The 13,532-nt window shown below is 49.2% G+C and overlaps 1 protein-coding gene across 1 annotated transcript; it reads right to left on the reverse strand.

The window, feature by feature from the left end:
- Nucleotides 1-1,449: 1,449 nt before the first annotated feature.
- Nucleotides 1,450-7,911, reverse strand: CXCR3 (C-X-C motif chemokine receptor 3). Its single transcript, XM_006128722.4, has 2 exons — nucleotides 7,777-7,911; nucleotides 1,450-3,395 (listed from the first exon to the last, which is right to left on the reverse strand). The coding sequence occupies exons 1-2, from the start codon at nucleotides 7,786-7,788 to the stop codon at nucleotides 2,292-2,294; spliced, it is 1,116 nt and encodes a 371-aa protein (XP_006128784.3). The 5' UTR covers nucleotides 7,789-7,911; the 3' UTR covers nucleotides 1,450-2,291.
- Nucleotides 7,912-13,532: the final 5,621 nt, after the last annotated feature.

A 13,532-nucleotide genomic window follows, 5' to 3' on the forward strand; every position in this document is an offset into this window, starting at 1 on the left:
GGGGCGGGGCGTGCATGCTTCACTCGCCTGGTTGCAGCTGTAAGGTACGCAGTGTGCCGAGGGGCGGGGCCGTGCATGCTTCACTCGCCTGGTTGCAGCTGTAAGGTGCGCAGTGTGCCGAGGGGCGGGCCGTGCATGCTTCACTCGCCTGGTTGCAGCTGTAAGGTGCGCAGTGTGCCGAGGGGCGGGGCCGCACATGCTTCACTCGCCTGGTTGCAGCTGTAAGGTGCGCAGTGTGCCGAGGGGCGGGGCCGCGCATGCTTCACTCGCCTGGTTGCAGCTGTAAGGTGCGCAGTGTGCTGAGGGGCGGGGCGTGCATGCTTCACTCGCCTGGTTGCAGCTGTAAGGTGCGCAGTGTGCCGAGGGGCAGGGCCGCGCATGCTTCACTCGCCTGGTTGCAGCTGTAAGGTGCGCAGTGTGCCGAGGGGCGGGGCGTGCATGCTTCACTCGCCTGGTTGCAGCTGTAAGGTGCGCAGTGTGCCGAGGGGCGGGGCCGTGCATGCTTCACTCGCCTGGTTGCAGCTGTAAGGTGCGCAGTGTGCCGAGGGGCGGGGCCGCACATGCTTCACTCGCCTGGTTGCAGCTGTAAGGTGCGCAGTGTGCCGAGGGGCGGGGCCGCGCATGCATCACTCGCCTGGTTGCAGCTGTAAGGTGCGCAGTGTGCCGAGGGGCGGGGCCGCGCATGCTTCACTCGCCTGGTTGCAGCTGTAAGGTGCGCAGTGTGCCGAGGGGCGGGGCGTGCATGCTTCACTCGCCTGGTTGCAGCTGTAAGGTGCGCAGTGTGCCGAGGGGCGGGGCCGCGCATGCTTCACTCGCCTGGTTGCAGCTGTAAGGTGCGCAGTGTGCCGAGGGGCGGGGCGTGCATGCTTCACTCGCCTGGTTGCAGCTGTAAGGTGCGCAGTGTGCCGAGGGGCGGGGCCGTGCATGCTTCACTCGCCTGGTTGCAGCTGTAAGGTGCGCAGTGTGCCGAGGGGCGGGGCCGCGCATGCATCACTCGCCTGGTTGCAGCTGTAAGGTGCGCAGTGTGCCGAGGGGCGGGGCCGCGCATGCTTCACTCGCCTGGTTGCAGCTGTAAGGTGCGCAGTGTGCCGAGGGGCGGGGCGTGCATGCTTCACTCGCCTGGTTGCAGCTGTAAGGTGCGCAGTGTGCCGAGGGGCGGGGCCGTGCATGCTTCACTCGCCTGGTTGCAGCTGTAAGGTGCGCAGTGTGCCGAGGGGCGGGGCGTGCATGCTTCACTCGCCTGGTTGCAGCTGTAAGGTGCGCAGTGTGCCGAGGGGCGGGGCCGTGCATGCTTCACTCGCCTGGTTGCAGCTGTAAGGTGCGCAGTGTGCCGAGGGGCGGGGCCGTGCATGCTTCACTCGCCTGGTTGCAGCTGTAAGGTGCGCAGTGTGCCGAGGGGCGGGGCCGTGCATGCTTCACTCGCCTGGTTGCAGCTGTAAGGTGCGCAGTGTGCCGAGGGGCGGGGCCGTGCATGCTTCACTCGCCTGGTTGCAGCTGTAAGGTGCGCAGTGTGCCGAGGGGCGGGGTGCACATGCTTCACTCGCCTGGTTGCAGCTGTAAAGTGCGCAGTGTGCCGAGGGGCGGGCCGTGCATGCTTCACTCGCCTGGTTGCAGCTGTAAGGTGCGCAGTGTGCCGAGGGGCGGGGCGTGCATGCTTCACTCGCCTGGTTGCAGCTGTAAGGTGCGCAGTGTGCCGAGGGGCGGGGCCGTGCATGCTTCACTCGCCTGGTTGCAGCTGTAAGGTGCGCAGTGTGCCGAGGGGCGGGGCGTGCATGCTTCACTCGCCTGGTTGCAGCTGTAAGGTGCGCAGTGTGCCGAGGGGCGGGGCGTGCCTGCTGCCCAGGGCGCAGGAATGGCTCAAGCTGGCCCTGCCCCGAAAGAGCGCGTTTTCTCTTCCGCGACAGAAAGCAGAAGAGCAAACGTGTTCCCTGGATGTGGCAGAGACGTTCCGGGACACCTAGACGTAGCCTGACTGAAACAGCTCAGCACCTGGCAACTGACTTAGGGGAAGGGATGGACCCATGATCTTCCAGGAAACCACGTGTACAATCTCTGGCACCTGCACCCACAAGCTGCAGAGAGTCAGCGATTATGCCAGGCGCTCAGAAATCTGCTGCTCTTTCTTTCCAGTTCAGTCTCAGTCATGCAACTCCCGCACAAGAGGCTGTGAAACTGCAGGTGTCTGTCTGGCTATGACTGTATGGACTGCTTGTCTCCTCTGCCCCTTTGGGGAGCATTTCACCCCCCACACCCTTTGGGGAGGGGTTGCCCCCTGCTGCCCAGGCTCCCCCCTAAATCCCTGAGTAGGAGGCTTCGGTGGTCTCTGACCAGGTGGAGTCCTTGCGCTGGCTCGGTGTCTGGACGTGTCTGTGCAGGAAGTCGTGGCTCACGCAGCCTATGTGGCCCAGCAACTCCAGGAATTTGTTGCGGAATTTGATGCCAACAAATGCATAGAGCAAGGGGTTGAGGCAGCAGTGGAAGTAGCCCAGGCTGGCAGTGATAGACAAGATGATGTCCAGCACGGCCTCCCTGTCACAGTCCCGCCCCACCACCTGCAAGTCAATCAGGGTGTTTGCTACCAGGGCCAGGTGGTAGGGTGTCCAGCACAGGAAGAAAACAGCCACCACTATGAGGATGACCCGCATGGCCTTGTGCTTGTGGAAGCCATGGGAGCGCAGCAGAGTGCGGACAATGCAGGTGTAGCAATACAGCATGGCTACCAGGGGCAGGAAGAAACCCAGCATGTGGTAGCAGATGCGCAGGCTTGTTTTCCAGCGTAGGGAGGTGTTGGAGGAGAAGTTGTGGGAGCACAAAGTGATGTTGAGGCGATAGTCCTGCTTGACTTCTAGGTATAGGAAATCCGGCATTGTCAAGAGGACACAGATGCCCCACACCACCAGGCAGCTGGCCACCATCAGATGTGACTTGTTCCTCTTGTACATATGCACAGCATGGACGATGGAGAGGTACCGGTCAAAGCTGATGCACACCAGGAAGAAGATGCTGGAGTAGAAATTGATCTTGAAGATGGAGCCAACCAGCTTGCAGGTGCCAGTGCCGAAAACCCAGCCATTCACAGCCTGCACTGCCCAGAAAGGGAGTGTCACTACCAGCAGCACATCAGCGAGCGCCAGGTTGAGGATGAAGACGTCAGTCCCAGCCAGGGACCTCTTGCACTGCAGCAGCACAGCCATCACCATGCAGTTCCCGCACAGCCCTAGTGGGAAGAGCAGGCTGTAGAAAACTGGCAGGAAGACCCTGTCAAAGGCCTGGATACTCTTGGAGGTGCAGGGCGGCACTGAACAGCAGGTGTCACTCCCATTGTAGTAGTCGGAGGAGAAGCTAATGTTCTCCAGCAGGTCAAAGGCCTCTTCTCCACTGAGGATATATGCATCCTAGAGAGCCAGGGGACAGGTGAAAATCAAAGGGCTATTCTCATGTTGCTCATCTCGGTTACTCTGCTCCTGGCTGGGATGTCTGAGGCTGCCTGCAGTAGCTCTCTTCTCTGCAATTGGTCCCCAAGGGGTAGAAACTTTGGGATACTGCAACTTATTCCCAGGGTACAATGGGCAAAGGTGAAATCTGCAGTGCTTTTATGTACCAGTCCCACTTAATCTTTACCCAGCATTGCTTTACCCAGCATTTAACTTCATTGATCAGATGGTGGGCTGGGAGCAGGACTCCTAGGCTCTGTTTCTAGCCTGCCATTGGCTTTCTGCTAGACCGTGGGCAAATCATCTCCTCCCAGGGTGTGTATAGACTTCACCTCTCTGTCGACAGAGAGATGTAGATTAGGCACATCGAAATTGCTAATGAAGCAGGGATTTAAATATCCCGTGCTTCATTAGCATAAACATGGCCGCCACTTTTTTGTTTAAACGGAGTTTTTTTGAAAAAAACCCCGTGGCAGTCTAGATGAAAATAAACCCTTTTTTGAAAGATCCTGTATTCCTCAAAAAATGAGGTTTAGGGGATCTTTCGAAAAACGGTTTATTTTCGACAGATCCACGTCTAGACTGCCGTTCTTTTTTTTTTCCGAAAAACTCCATTTTGAAAAAAAGTGGTGGCCATGTTTATGCTAATGAAGCATGGGACATTTAAATCTCTGCTTCATTAGCAATTTCAACATGCTTGATTTGCATCCCTCTGTTGACAGAGGGATGCAGTCTAGACTAGCCCCAGTGTTTGACCAGAATGCCTGGTTGAAAAAGGACTCTAGTGGCTCTGGTCAGCACCACCAACTAGACTGAAAAATCTGGTTGGCAGTGTTATAGGGGACCTACCAATTTGCATGAATTATTTTTGAAAAAAATCTTTATATTTTGTGTTGCTTTTTGTATTCAAATAGGATAGGTATATAATATTTAGTGCTGTAATATAATACAAACCATGCTGAAGGTCCCAAATAGACATTTTGTCCTAATTTGTTTAATAAGAAATGTTGAAATAGCCGCTTTTGGTTCAGGTCTGGAATGGGATTTTTTTCAAAAGGCGAGACAGTTCTGCCCAATAGCAATGCAGGTTGTAGAGGTGGGTGAAAAGCCCTTTCTCTTGGTGCAGCTAAACACTCTCCACTTGTGTGCACTCCGGCACGCCCCCGGCAGTGCAGGGCATAATGGGCGCTGTTGCCGTGCGTTTGCATAAGCGCGGTGATATTTTCTATAGGCACAAGAAGAAGTTGGCACCCAGCAGCTCTCAGCCAGAGCAGGACAAACTTCTCCCCCATTGCTCCATCTGCTGTTGAGATCTGGGGAGCGTCCCCCTAATTCTGTGTCCACCGCCAGGCAGTTCCTCCCCCACTGGCTGTCCCCTTTTCTCTCTCCCTACTGGGAACTGCTGGGCACAGAAAACCTAGGAAATCTGGCCTCAGATCTTTGTTTTTCTCTCTGGCTGGTGATCTTGGGCACATGGGGTGGTCCCCAGGAGTCATAACATGTGCACTGACTTTGATGGCTCAGGTCGCAGGGATTTAACTTGCTCCTTCAGCCAAGTGGCAACTTAAGGGAAGTGATTGTTACTGATGGGCTGATGCCTGTATCTGCAAGAGCAGTAGCCTGTACACTGGAGCCAGGAGCTCCCCCTTCAGGATGCTGCTTGACACTGCCTTTTGCATCCCAGCCCCGTACCCTTAATTCCGTTGCGTCACCCTGCTCTTTGAGAGAGCAGAGTCATAACACAGGGGCCTGGATGGTTCCCCACTTGCACAGCTGGTCCAGCGACTGAGGCAATGTCCCTCTCTAACTGCATAACCCCTGAGCCTCCAGCCACCCTGCACAATGCCCTGGGCTGGAACTGTAATTGTCTCGACACAGCCTCACACCCGCCCTACATCAGCGGGTCTCTCTGCTGTCTCCCACGGGTTGAGTTCATTCCTAGCGGTCTGTCCTTGCTGAGGGATGTGCATACTCCTTCCCCAGAGCCCAGGCGAGAGCTTGTCTCAACTGATAAGGAGCCCACATCACTTTCCCTGTATCCCCAAGTGCACAGAATCCTAGAACGCTAGGACTGGAAGGGACCTCGAGAGCCATCAAGTCCAGCCCTCTGCCCTCCCGGCAGGACCCAGCTCTGTCTGAGTGAACACAGCTGCTGAGCGAATGCCCTGTCTGGCAGTGTACTGGCGCTGCTGCACTGGGATAAACAAGCCCGTGTGTTCTTGCAGAAGTACCTATTTATGGATACTAGATCTACCCAATGCTGCTTGAGTCTTTAACTCCATTAACGTTTGTTTTTGGAAAAGGGAATGAGAATGTGCATGCTTCATTGAAATCGTTGCTCTGGGGTGGGGCTGCGGATGAGGGGTTTAGTGTGCGCGCTTAGCCCCAGCAGATTGGGGCCAGGTGAGAAGTGCCTCTCCATGGCCACTGCAGATCCTGTGGGCACAGCCGGGGGAGGGTTCTATGTCCCTCACCTGGGACAGGTCCAGGTTTGTCTGCCCCCTGCGTTTCCCAGCCCGAGTAAGGAATGCAGCAAACTGTACACTTTCCCTTTCTCTCCCTGGGGAGGTGAACATCCAGCAATGCCCCCTGTACGATTGGGAGGGGGGAGGAGGCTTTAGTCCCCCCACCATCCTTAAAAGGTGCCTGGGGGTGGGAGGTTTGGGTCTGAGACAGTCCCAGATAGGGGTAAGGGGTCCCCGGCCAGCTCCTTTCACCTGCCTTCTGTACGGTTTTATGAGAAACAGTCTCATTCTAGGCACATCCCATTGTCCTGGCACAACCGAACTGTTATCTTGCTTTAAGTCGTGACCAGAGGAAGCAGCATGCCAAATGTGGGGGTCCTAGCTCTTACCGTCTGGGAGGCAGACAGACAAACTCTCTCAAATATAGAGGAGATTAACAGCGATGTGCGTATCTAATGGTCTGGCACCTGTTTGCCCCAGTGGTGACTTTTCTGCAGACACCCTTCAAGGCACGGGCTGCAAGGAAGATCAAAGCCCGGGTAGTTTTGCTGGCACTGGGACTCTGACTCATTGGCACAGCACATGCTACCTGTCTGCCACGCAGTTAAGGTTTCTTATCCCCCTAGAAGTGGACAATGTCAGTGCCTCAGGAGAACTTTCCTTCAGCCATTGTGCTGGTGCAGCGGCTGGCATTTCATCTCCTCGGACTCACGGAAGTGCAGTACTCCCGAAAGGAGCCAGATTAGACTGGAGTCTAGCACCCTTCCCTACCCTGTCCTCCCCTGCACTTGAGCCGTGGGGATGGGAAAGAGAAGCCCGTTGGTGGCTCAGCCAAGGAATGTGTGTGTTAGCCTGGAGTTCACTTCCCAGCTCTGCCACAGCCTCTCTTTGTGCTCTTGGACTTGCCACTTTTTGAGCACACTTAAGTACCCTCCGAGTCTGATGGCTCCCTGACTTTAATAGCCCGGTGAAAGTCGCCCCAAGTGCAGTCCTGGCACTGCCTCAAAGCAGGGGTGAGAAGGGCTGAAGCTATGTTCTGCCTCTGTTTGGTTAGGATGCTTTCAGACTGTCCATAGCTAACGCGAGTCCCTTCTAGAGGGGACTCATTTTAAATACTGTGGTTTAACTTTAGAGATTCGTCTCCTTTGAGTTACAGCAAATAAGCTAAATTCATTTCTTAAGTGCTGAGAAATTTAATTTCTCATTTCATAATTATTCAGAAAGAGTAAGCTATTTTCCCTCCAACATTCCAAAAAGCAAAACAAAAAGTCCTCCCAGATTTTGGCTAATGACAAACAGTGAAAATTAGAGCCTGAAAGGAAATGTTTTGGCAAGTCAGTAAAAAAAAGAGGTTAGAATTTTTACTTTTTCTCAGATTTATGCCTATCACTTGAACATCTCTGTTCAGAGAAATCAGCTTCTCAACATTATTGTTTAGATTAAATGACTTAGGAGCATTTTTCTTCTGTCCATGAATATTAATATTTCCAGCCATGCCAGGGATAAAAGGGTTTATACATTTATTCACTTTTGTAATAATTTTAGATTGCGATTTCAAAAGTTAATTCCAGCATTTAATTGACTTGTCTGTGTAACCAAATCAGCATTAGATTCAGTCCTCTACTCCGGGTGCTTATATTGTGCTATCTATCTGAAAATAAAGATTTTAAATATTTGTTCACTTTCAGAATTAGCCTTTTTGAAAAAATCATACTGATAACTTGACATAACACAACATTTCTGACTTAAGTGTCTCTCCTAATACAAGCCCCCCTCCAAAATCCCTTGAGGGTTCAAACATTTCCCTGTCCCCCCCACACCCCGCCTTTTGTAAATAAAATAGACACTCCTAATGATTTTATCAAAAGGAAACTCACAAAATCAACCATGCCTGGGGATGTAGCACCTTCCTAGCATAAAGCGTTGGACGTGTCGAGCTTCTGAGAGAACTGAAGTGGTCTTTGATTCTGCGTAAACTTCAGGTATCTGTGGTTTGAGTTTGACTGACAGTCTCTCTTCTCGGAGTGCCTGGAAGGAAGCCGTGCTCTCGTTCTCGCTGTTCAATGACATGCAGATGAGCTCAGAAGTGACCATCCAGAGAACTAGGGTAACTGCCCTCCTCTGAGAAGGGCCCCTGCTCTCTGTGCTATAGTGGGTGTGGAATAAGAACTGCCAGGGTGCAAAGTTCTTTCAAGGCCTTGAGTGTTGCTGGAGTCTGGACATAGCATTTGTAGTGCGCAGGAAGATCGCTGGATTGATGGTCAAGGAGCCTGGGGTCTTTCTCTTCACCACAGAGGAATAGAATGGACCAACCCATGCAAATTCCAATTGCACTGGTCCAGAGAGTCCAAACTGACCAGCCTTAAAAGTGAGATTTTCAGCCACAAAGCATGAGATTCAAGGCCAAAGAGCGAGACTTTCCTTGTGGTGTGGTAGTCATTATTTAAGATAGGGATTCTCCTCTTTGGACCTTGGCCACATCCAGTAGTCCAGATTTTAATCCAGCCAGCACTTCACTGGTTTTAAATGTACACAGCTAATTACTCCACATGTGGCACGTAAATGTCCTTATTCACACTAAAGTCTAGGGCACGTGAATTCTCTGTGTAGTGCAAACTAAGAGAGTTCCCAGAGACACGGTGTATATTTCAAAAAGAGTCATTGTCAGCAAGACAATGAAGGGCCATGAATTTGTCCAGTGTGGTTCAAATTTTGAACAGTATTTTACAGAGCCTGCAAACATTTGATCGAGACCTGTACATTTTTGTGGAAAATTCATGTTTTTCTGGCTCTCGAGTATTCACACGTACACACAAAGCCCTTCTATCACTCGTGCCTGCAGTCTCTGTGGGTACCACAGTGCACAAGCTTGGGAAGTGGCTCCTAACTCTAAGCCCCGTGGCTGAGACACCAGCTAGATAGTTTCCCATTTCAGCATTTGAGTAAATGTGTTTACCCCGACTGAGTGAGAGAAGCAGGAATCTGTGTGAGAGCGATGGAGCATGCAAATGAGGGAGTCTTGCCCAATGAGTGAAACTTGACGGCTGCATCTAGACTGGCATGATTTTACACAAGTACTTTTAATGGAAAAGTTTTTCCGTTAAAAGTATTTGCGCAAGAGAGCGTCTATACTGGCATGTGCCTTTGCACAAAAGATTTGCTTTTGCACAAACGCATCAGTGCCAGTGTAGACGCTCTCTTGCGCAAGAAAGCTCCAATGGCCATTTTAGCCATCGGGCTTTCTTGTGCAAGAAATTAACTTGGCTATCTACAGTGGCCCCTTGCGCAAGGGGGCGTATCCCTGAGCGGGAGCGTTGGAGTATTTGCGCAGGAACCACTGATTTTGTACAGTACACAGTCAGGGCTCTTGCGCAAATACTCGCGGCCAGTGTAGACAGGCAGCAATTGCTTTTGCGCAAAATCTTGCCAGTCTAGATGCACCCGACTTGTCTGCTGGCAAGGACCAGATTATGAAAGTGGCTTTAGTGGCTGCAGCCCAGGGTCTCAGACTAACGGGGGCAGCTCTGCCTGGCAGGAGGGGGGGGAGTAGTGCCACATGCTACTGTTCCCCCTCTCCTTCTCCCTGGCTGAATTTGCAAGCATTGCCACTAGCTGGGCTCACCTGCCGGTCCCACTCCCGCCGTTCCCATTGGCTGGAAATTACAGCCACCAGGAGCAGCAGGGGGAGTGTCTACCAGAGCAGTCTAGGAGATACCCAGCCGTCTTCCAGGACACTACAGATGCTATGTCCAGCAATACCCAAGGCCTTGAAAGCCCTTTTGCACTGCTCACAATCCACGCTGGCAGTTCCTATCCCAGGCACACTATGGCACAAAGAGCAGCGACCCATCTCAAGCGAGGATAGGCATCTCAGAGCCAGCTCCCCAGATAGTCACTTCTCAGCTCATCTGCATATGTCCTTTAGGGCAAATCAGGATAAGCCACAGGGCTCTTTAGTTTATTCTTAGTAATCCTTGCCCCTGGCAATCCAAGCAACAGATTTGTCCTTTAGGGCTTTTTGTTCCTTCCTCCAGTGTGCTTTGAGTTGCAAATTCAGCAGTTGAGAAAACATATGAACATAAGAATAGCCAGAATGGGTCAGAGCAAAGATCCATCTAGCCCACTGTTCTGGCTGCCAACAGCGGCCAATACCAGATGCCCCAGAGGAAGGGAACACAACAGGTAATCATCACGTGATCCCTCCCCTGTCACCCTTTCCCAGCCTCTAATAGAGGCTACTGACACCATTCCTGCCTGTCCTGGCTAATAGCCTTTGATGAACCTAACTTCCATGAATCTATCTAGCTCTTCTGTGAGCCCTGTTAAGGTCCTGGTCTTCACAACATCCTCTGGCAAGGAGTTCCACAGGATAACTGTGCATTGCATGAAGAAAAACTTCCTTTTGTCTATTTTAAACCTGCTACCTATTCATTTCATTTGGTAACCCCTAGTTCTTATGTTATGAGAACAAGTAAATAACTTTTCCTTATTCACTTCCCCCACATCAGTCATGATTTTATAGACCTTTATCATATCCCCCTGTAGTCTCCTCTCTTCTTAGCTGAAAAGTCCCAGTCTTTTTAATATCTTTTCATATGACAGCCATTTGAAAACCCTAATCATTTTTGTTGCCCTTTTCTGAACTTTTTCCAATGCCAATATATCTTTGTGCAGTATTCAAGATATGATCGTACCATGGTTATATAGGGAGGCACTATGATGTTTCTGTTTTATTATCCATCTCTTTCTTAATGATTCCCAACATTCTGTTTGCTTTTTTGACTGATGCTGCACATCGAGTGGATGTTTTCAGAGAACTATCCACAATCTTTCTCGAGTGGAAATAGCTAATTTAGTCCCCATCCTTTAGTATGTACAGTTGAGATTGTGCATTACTTTGTATTTATCAGCATTAACAATCATTTGCAATTTTGTTGCTCAGTCACCTACTTTGTGAGATCCTTTTGAAGCTTTTCAGTCTGTTTTGGTCTCAACTATCTTAAGCAGGCTAGTATCATCTGCGAATTTTGCCACCTCACTGTTTACCCCTTTCTCCAGATCATTTATGAATAGGGTTGGCCCCAGTATGGACCTCTGTGGAACACCGCTAGTTACCTCTCTCCATTCTGAAAACTGACCATTTATTCCTACCCTTTGTTTCCTGTCTTTTAACCAGTTATCAATCCATGAGAGGACCTTCCCTCTTATCCCATGACAGCTTCCTTTGCTTAAGAGCCTTTGGTGAGGGACCTTGTCAAAGGCTTTCTGGAATCTAAGTACACTATATCCACTGGATCTCCCTTGTCCACATCACATGTTCGTTGACCCCTTCAAAGAACTCTAGTAGATTAGTAAGGCAGGATTTCCCTTTACAGAAACCATGTAGACTTTCCCCCAACAAATGATGTTCATCTCTGTGTCTGACAATTTTATTCTTTACTATAGTTTCAACTAATTTGCCTAATACTGACATTAGACTGACTGGTCTGTAATTGCCAGGATCACCTCTAGAGCCTTTTTTAAAGATTAGAGTCATATTAGCTACCCTCCAGTCATTTGGTACAGAAGCTGATTTAGGGGATAGGTTACAAATCACAGTTGGTAGTTCTACAATTTCACATTTGAGTTCTTTCCAAACTCTTGGATGAATGCCATCTGGTCCTGGTGACTTGTAACTGTTTAGTTTATCAATTTGTTCCAAAACCTCTTGTAATGACACCTTAGTCTGGGACAATTCCTCATATTTGTCACCTAAAAAAAATGGCTCAGGGTTGGAAATCTCTCTCTCATCCTCAGCCGTGAAGACCAATGCTAAAAATTCATTTAGTTTCTCTGCAGTGACCTTGTGGTCCTGGAGTGCTCCTTCAGCATCTCTTTTGGTAGTGGCCCACTGCTTGTTTAGCTGGCTTCCTGCTTCTGATGTACTTTTAAAAGTTTTGCTATTACTTTCTGTGTTTTTGGCTAGCTGTTCTTCAAACTCCTTTCTGGCCTTCCTAGTTATATTTTTACACTTAACTTGACAGAGTTTATATTCTTTTCTATTTTCATTACTAGGATTTAACTTCCACTTTTTAAAGCACACGTTTTGTCTCTCACTGCTTCTTTTACTTGGTTTTTAAGTCATAGTGGCACTTTTTTCTTCTCTTACTGTGTTTTTTAAGTTGGGCCTCTGTTATGGTGTCTTGGAAAAGTTTCCATGCAGCTTGCAGGAATTTCACTTTTAGCACTGTACCTTTTAATTTCTGTTTAACTAGCCTCCTCATATTTGTGTCGTTCCCCTTTATGAAATTAAATGTCACAGTGCTGGGCTGCTGAGGTGTTTTTCCCACCACAGGGATGTTAAATTTAATTACATTATGGTCACTATTTCCAAGCAGTCCAGCTATATTCACCTCTTGGACCAGATCCTGCACTCCACATTGGACTAAATCAAGAATTGTGGATTCCAGAAACAGCTGCTCCAAGAAGCAGTCATTTAAGGTGTCAAGAAACTTTATCTCTGTGTCCCGTCCTGAGGTGTCATGTACCCAGTCAGTATGGGGATAGTTGAAATTCCACATTATTATTTTTTTTAACTTTTATAGCCTCTCTATCGCCCATAGTATTTCATAGTCACTGTCGTTATCTTAGTCAAGTGGTCAGTAATATATTCCTACTGCTATATTCATATTATTAGAGCATAGAATTATTATCCATAAAGATTCTATGGTACAGTTAAGTTCATTTAAAATTTTTACTTTATTTGATCCTATGTTTTCTTTCATATATAGTGCCACTCTCCCACCAGCACAACCTGTTCTGTCTGGCCTTCTGATATACTTTGTGCTCTGGTATGAGTGTGTCCAATTAATTAGCCTCATTACACCGACTTTCTGTGATGCCTATTATATCAATATCCTCATTCCAAACGAGGCACACTAGTTCACACATTTTAGTATTTAGACTTCTTGTGTTTGTATATAAGCACTTTAAAAACTTGTCACTATTTAACTTTCTGCCATTTTCTGATGTGATTGAATGGGACTCTTACATTTGAAGTTTCTCATCTGATTTTACCCAGATCTTATATTCCACACGCTGAAGTGGGTTTACACAATAAAAACTTGTGCCCTGATAAATCTGTTAGTCTCTGAGGGCACGTCTACGTAACAGGGCAAAACTTGAATTAAGATACACAACTTCAATTGTGTCAATCGCGTAGCTGACATCGAAATAGGTTAATTCGGCTTTTGGCGCTGTCTACACAGCAGGAAGTCAAAGGAAGAACACTCTTCATTTGATTTCCCTTACTCCCTGTGAAATGATGGTTACAGGAGTCATAGTAAGAAGTCCCCCAGCTCACCACTATTTTGAAATAATGGCTTGCTGTGTAGACGTGCTCTTTGTTATTTCGGAATAACATGAGTTATTCCAAAATAATACTGCTGTGTACACAAACCCTAAGGTGCCACAGGACTCATTGTTTTTGCAGATACAGACTAACACAGCTCCCCTTCTAATACTATACACCAGGGCTATGGCTACACTGGCGCGATCTTGCACCAGAGATATGCAAATGAGGCTAAGCATGGAATATCGCCGAGCCTCATTTGCATATATAATGAGCTGCCATTTTTGCGGAAGAGGCTCTTGC

The sequence above is a fragment of the Pelodiscus sinensis genome, chromosome 22 (genome assembly GCF_052426305.1).
Source record: "Pelodiscus sinensis isolate ZL-2025 chromosome 22, ASM5242630v1, whole genome shotgun sequence".
Lineage (NCBI taxonomy): Eukaryota > Metazoa > Chordata > Testudines > Trionychidae > Pelodiscus > Pelodiscus sinensis.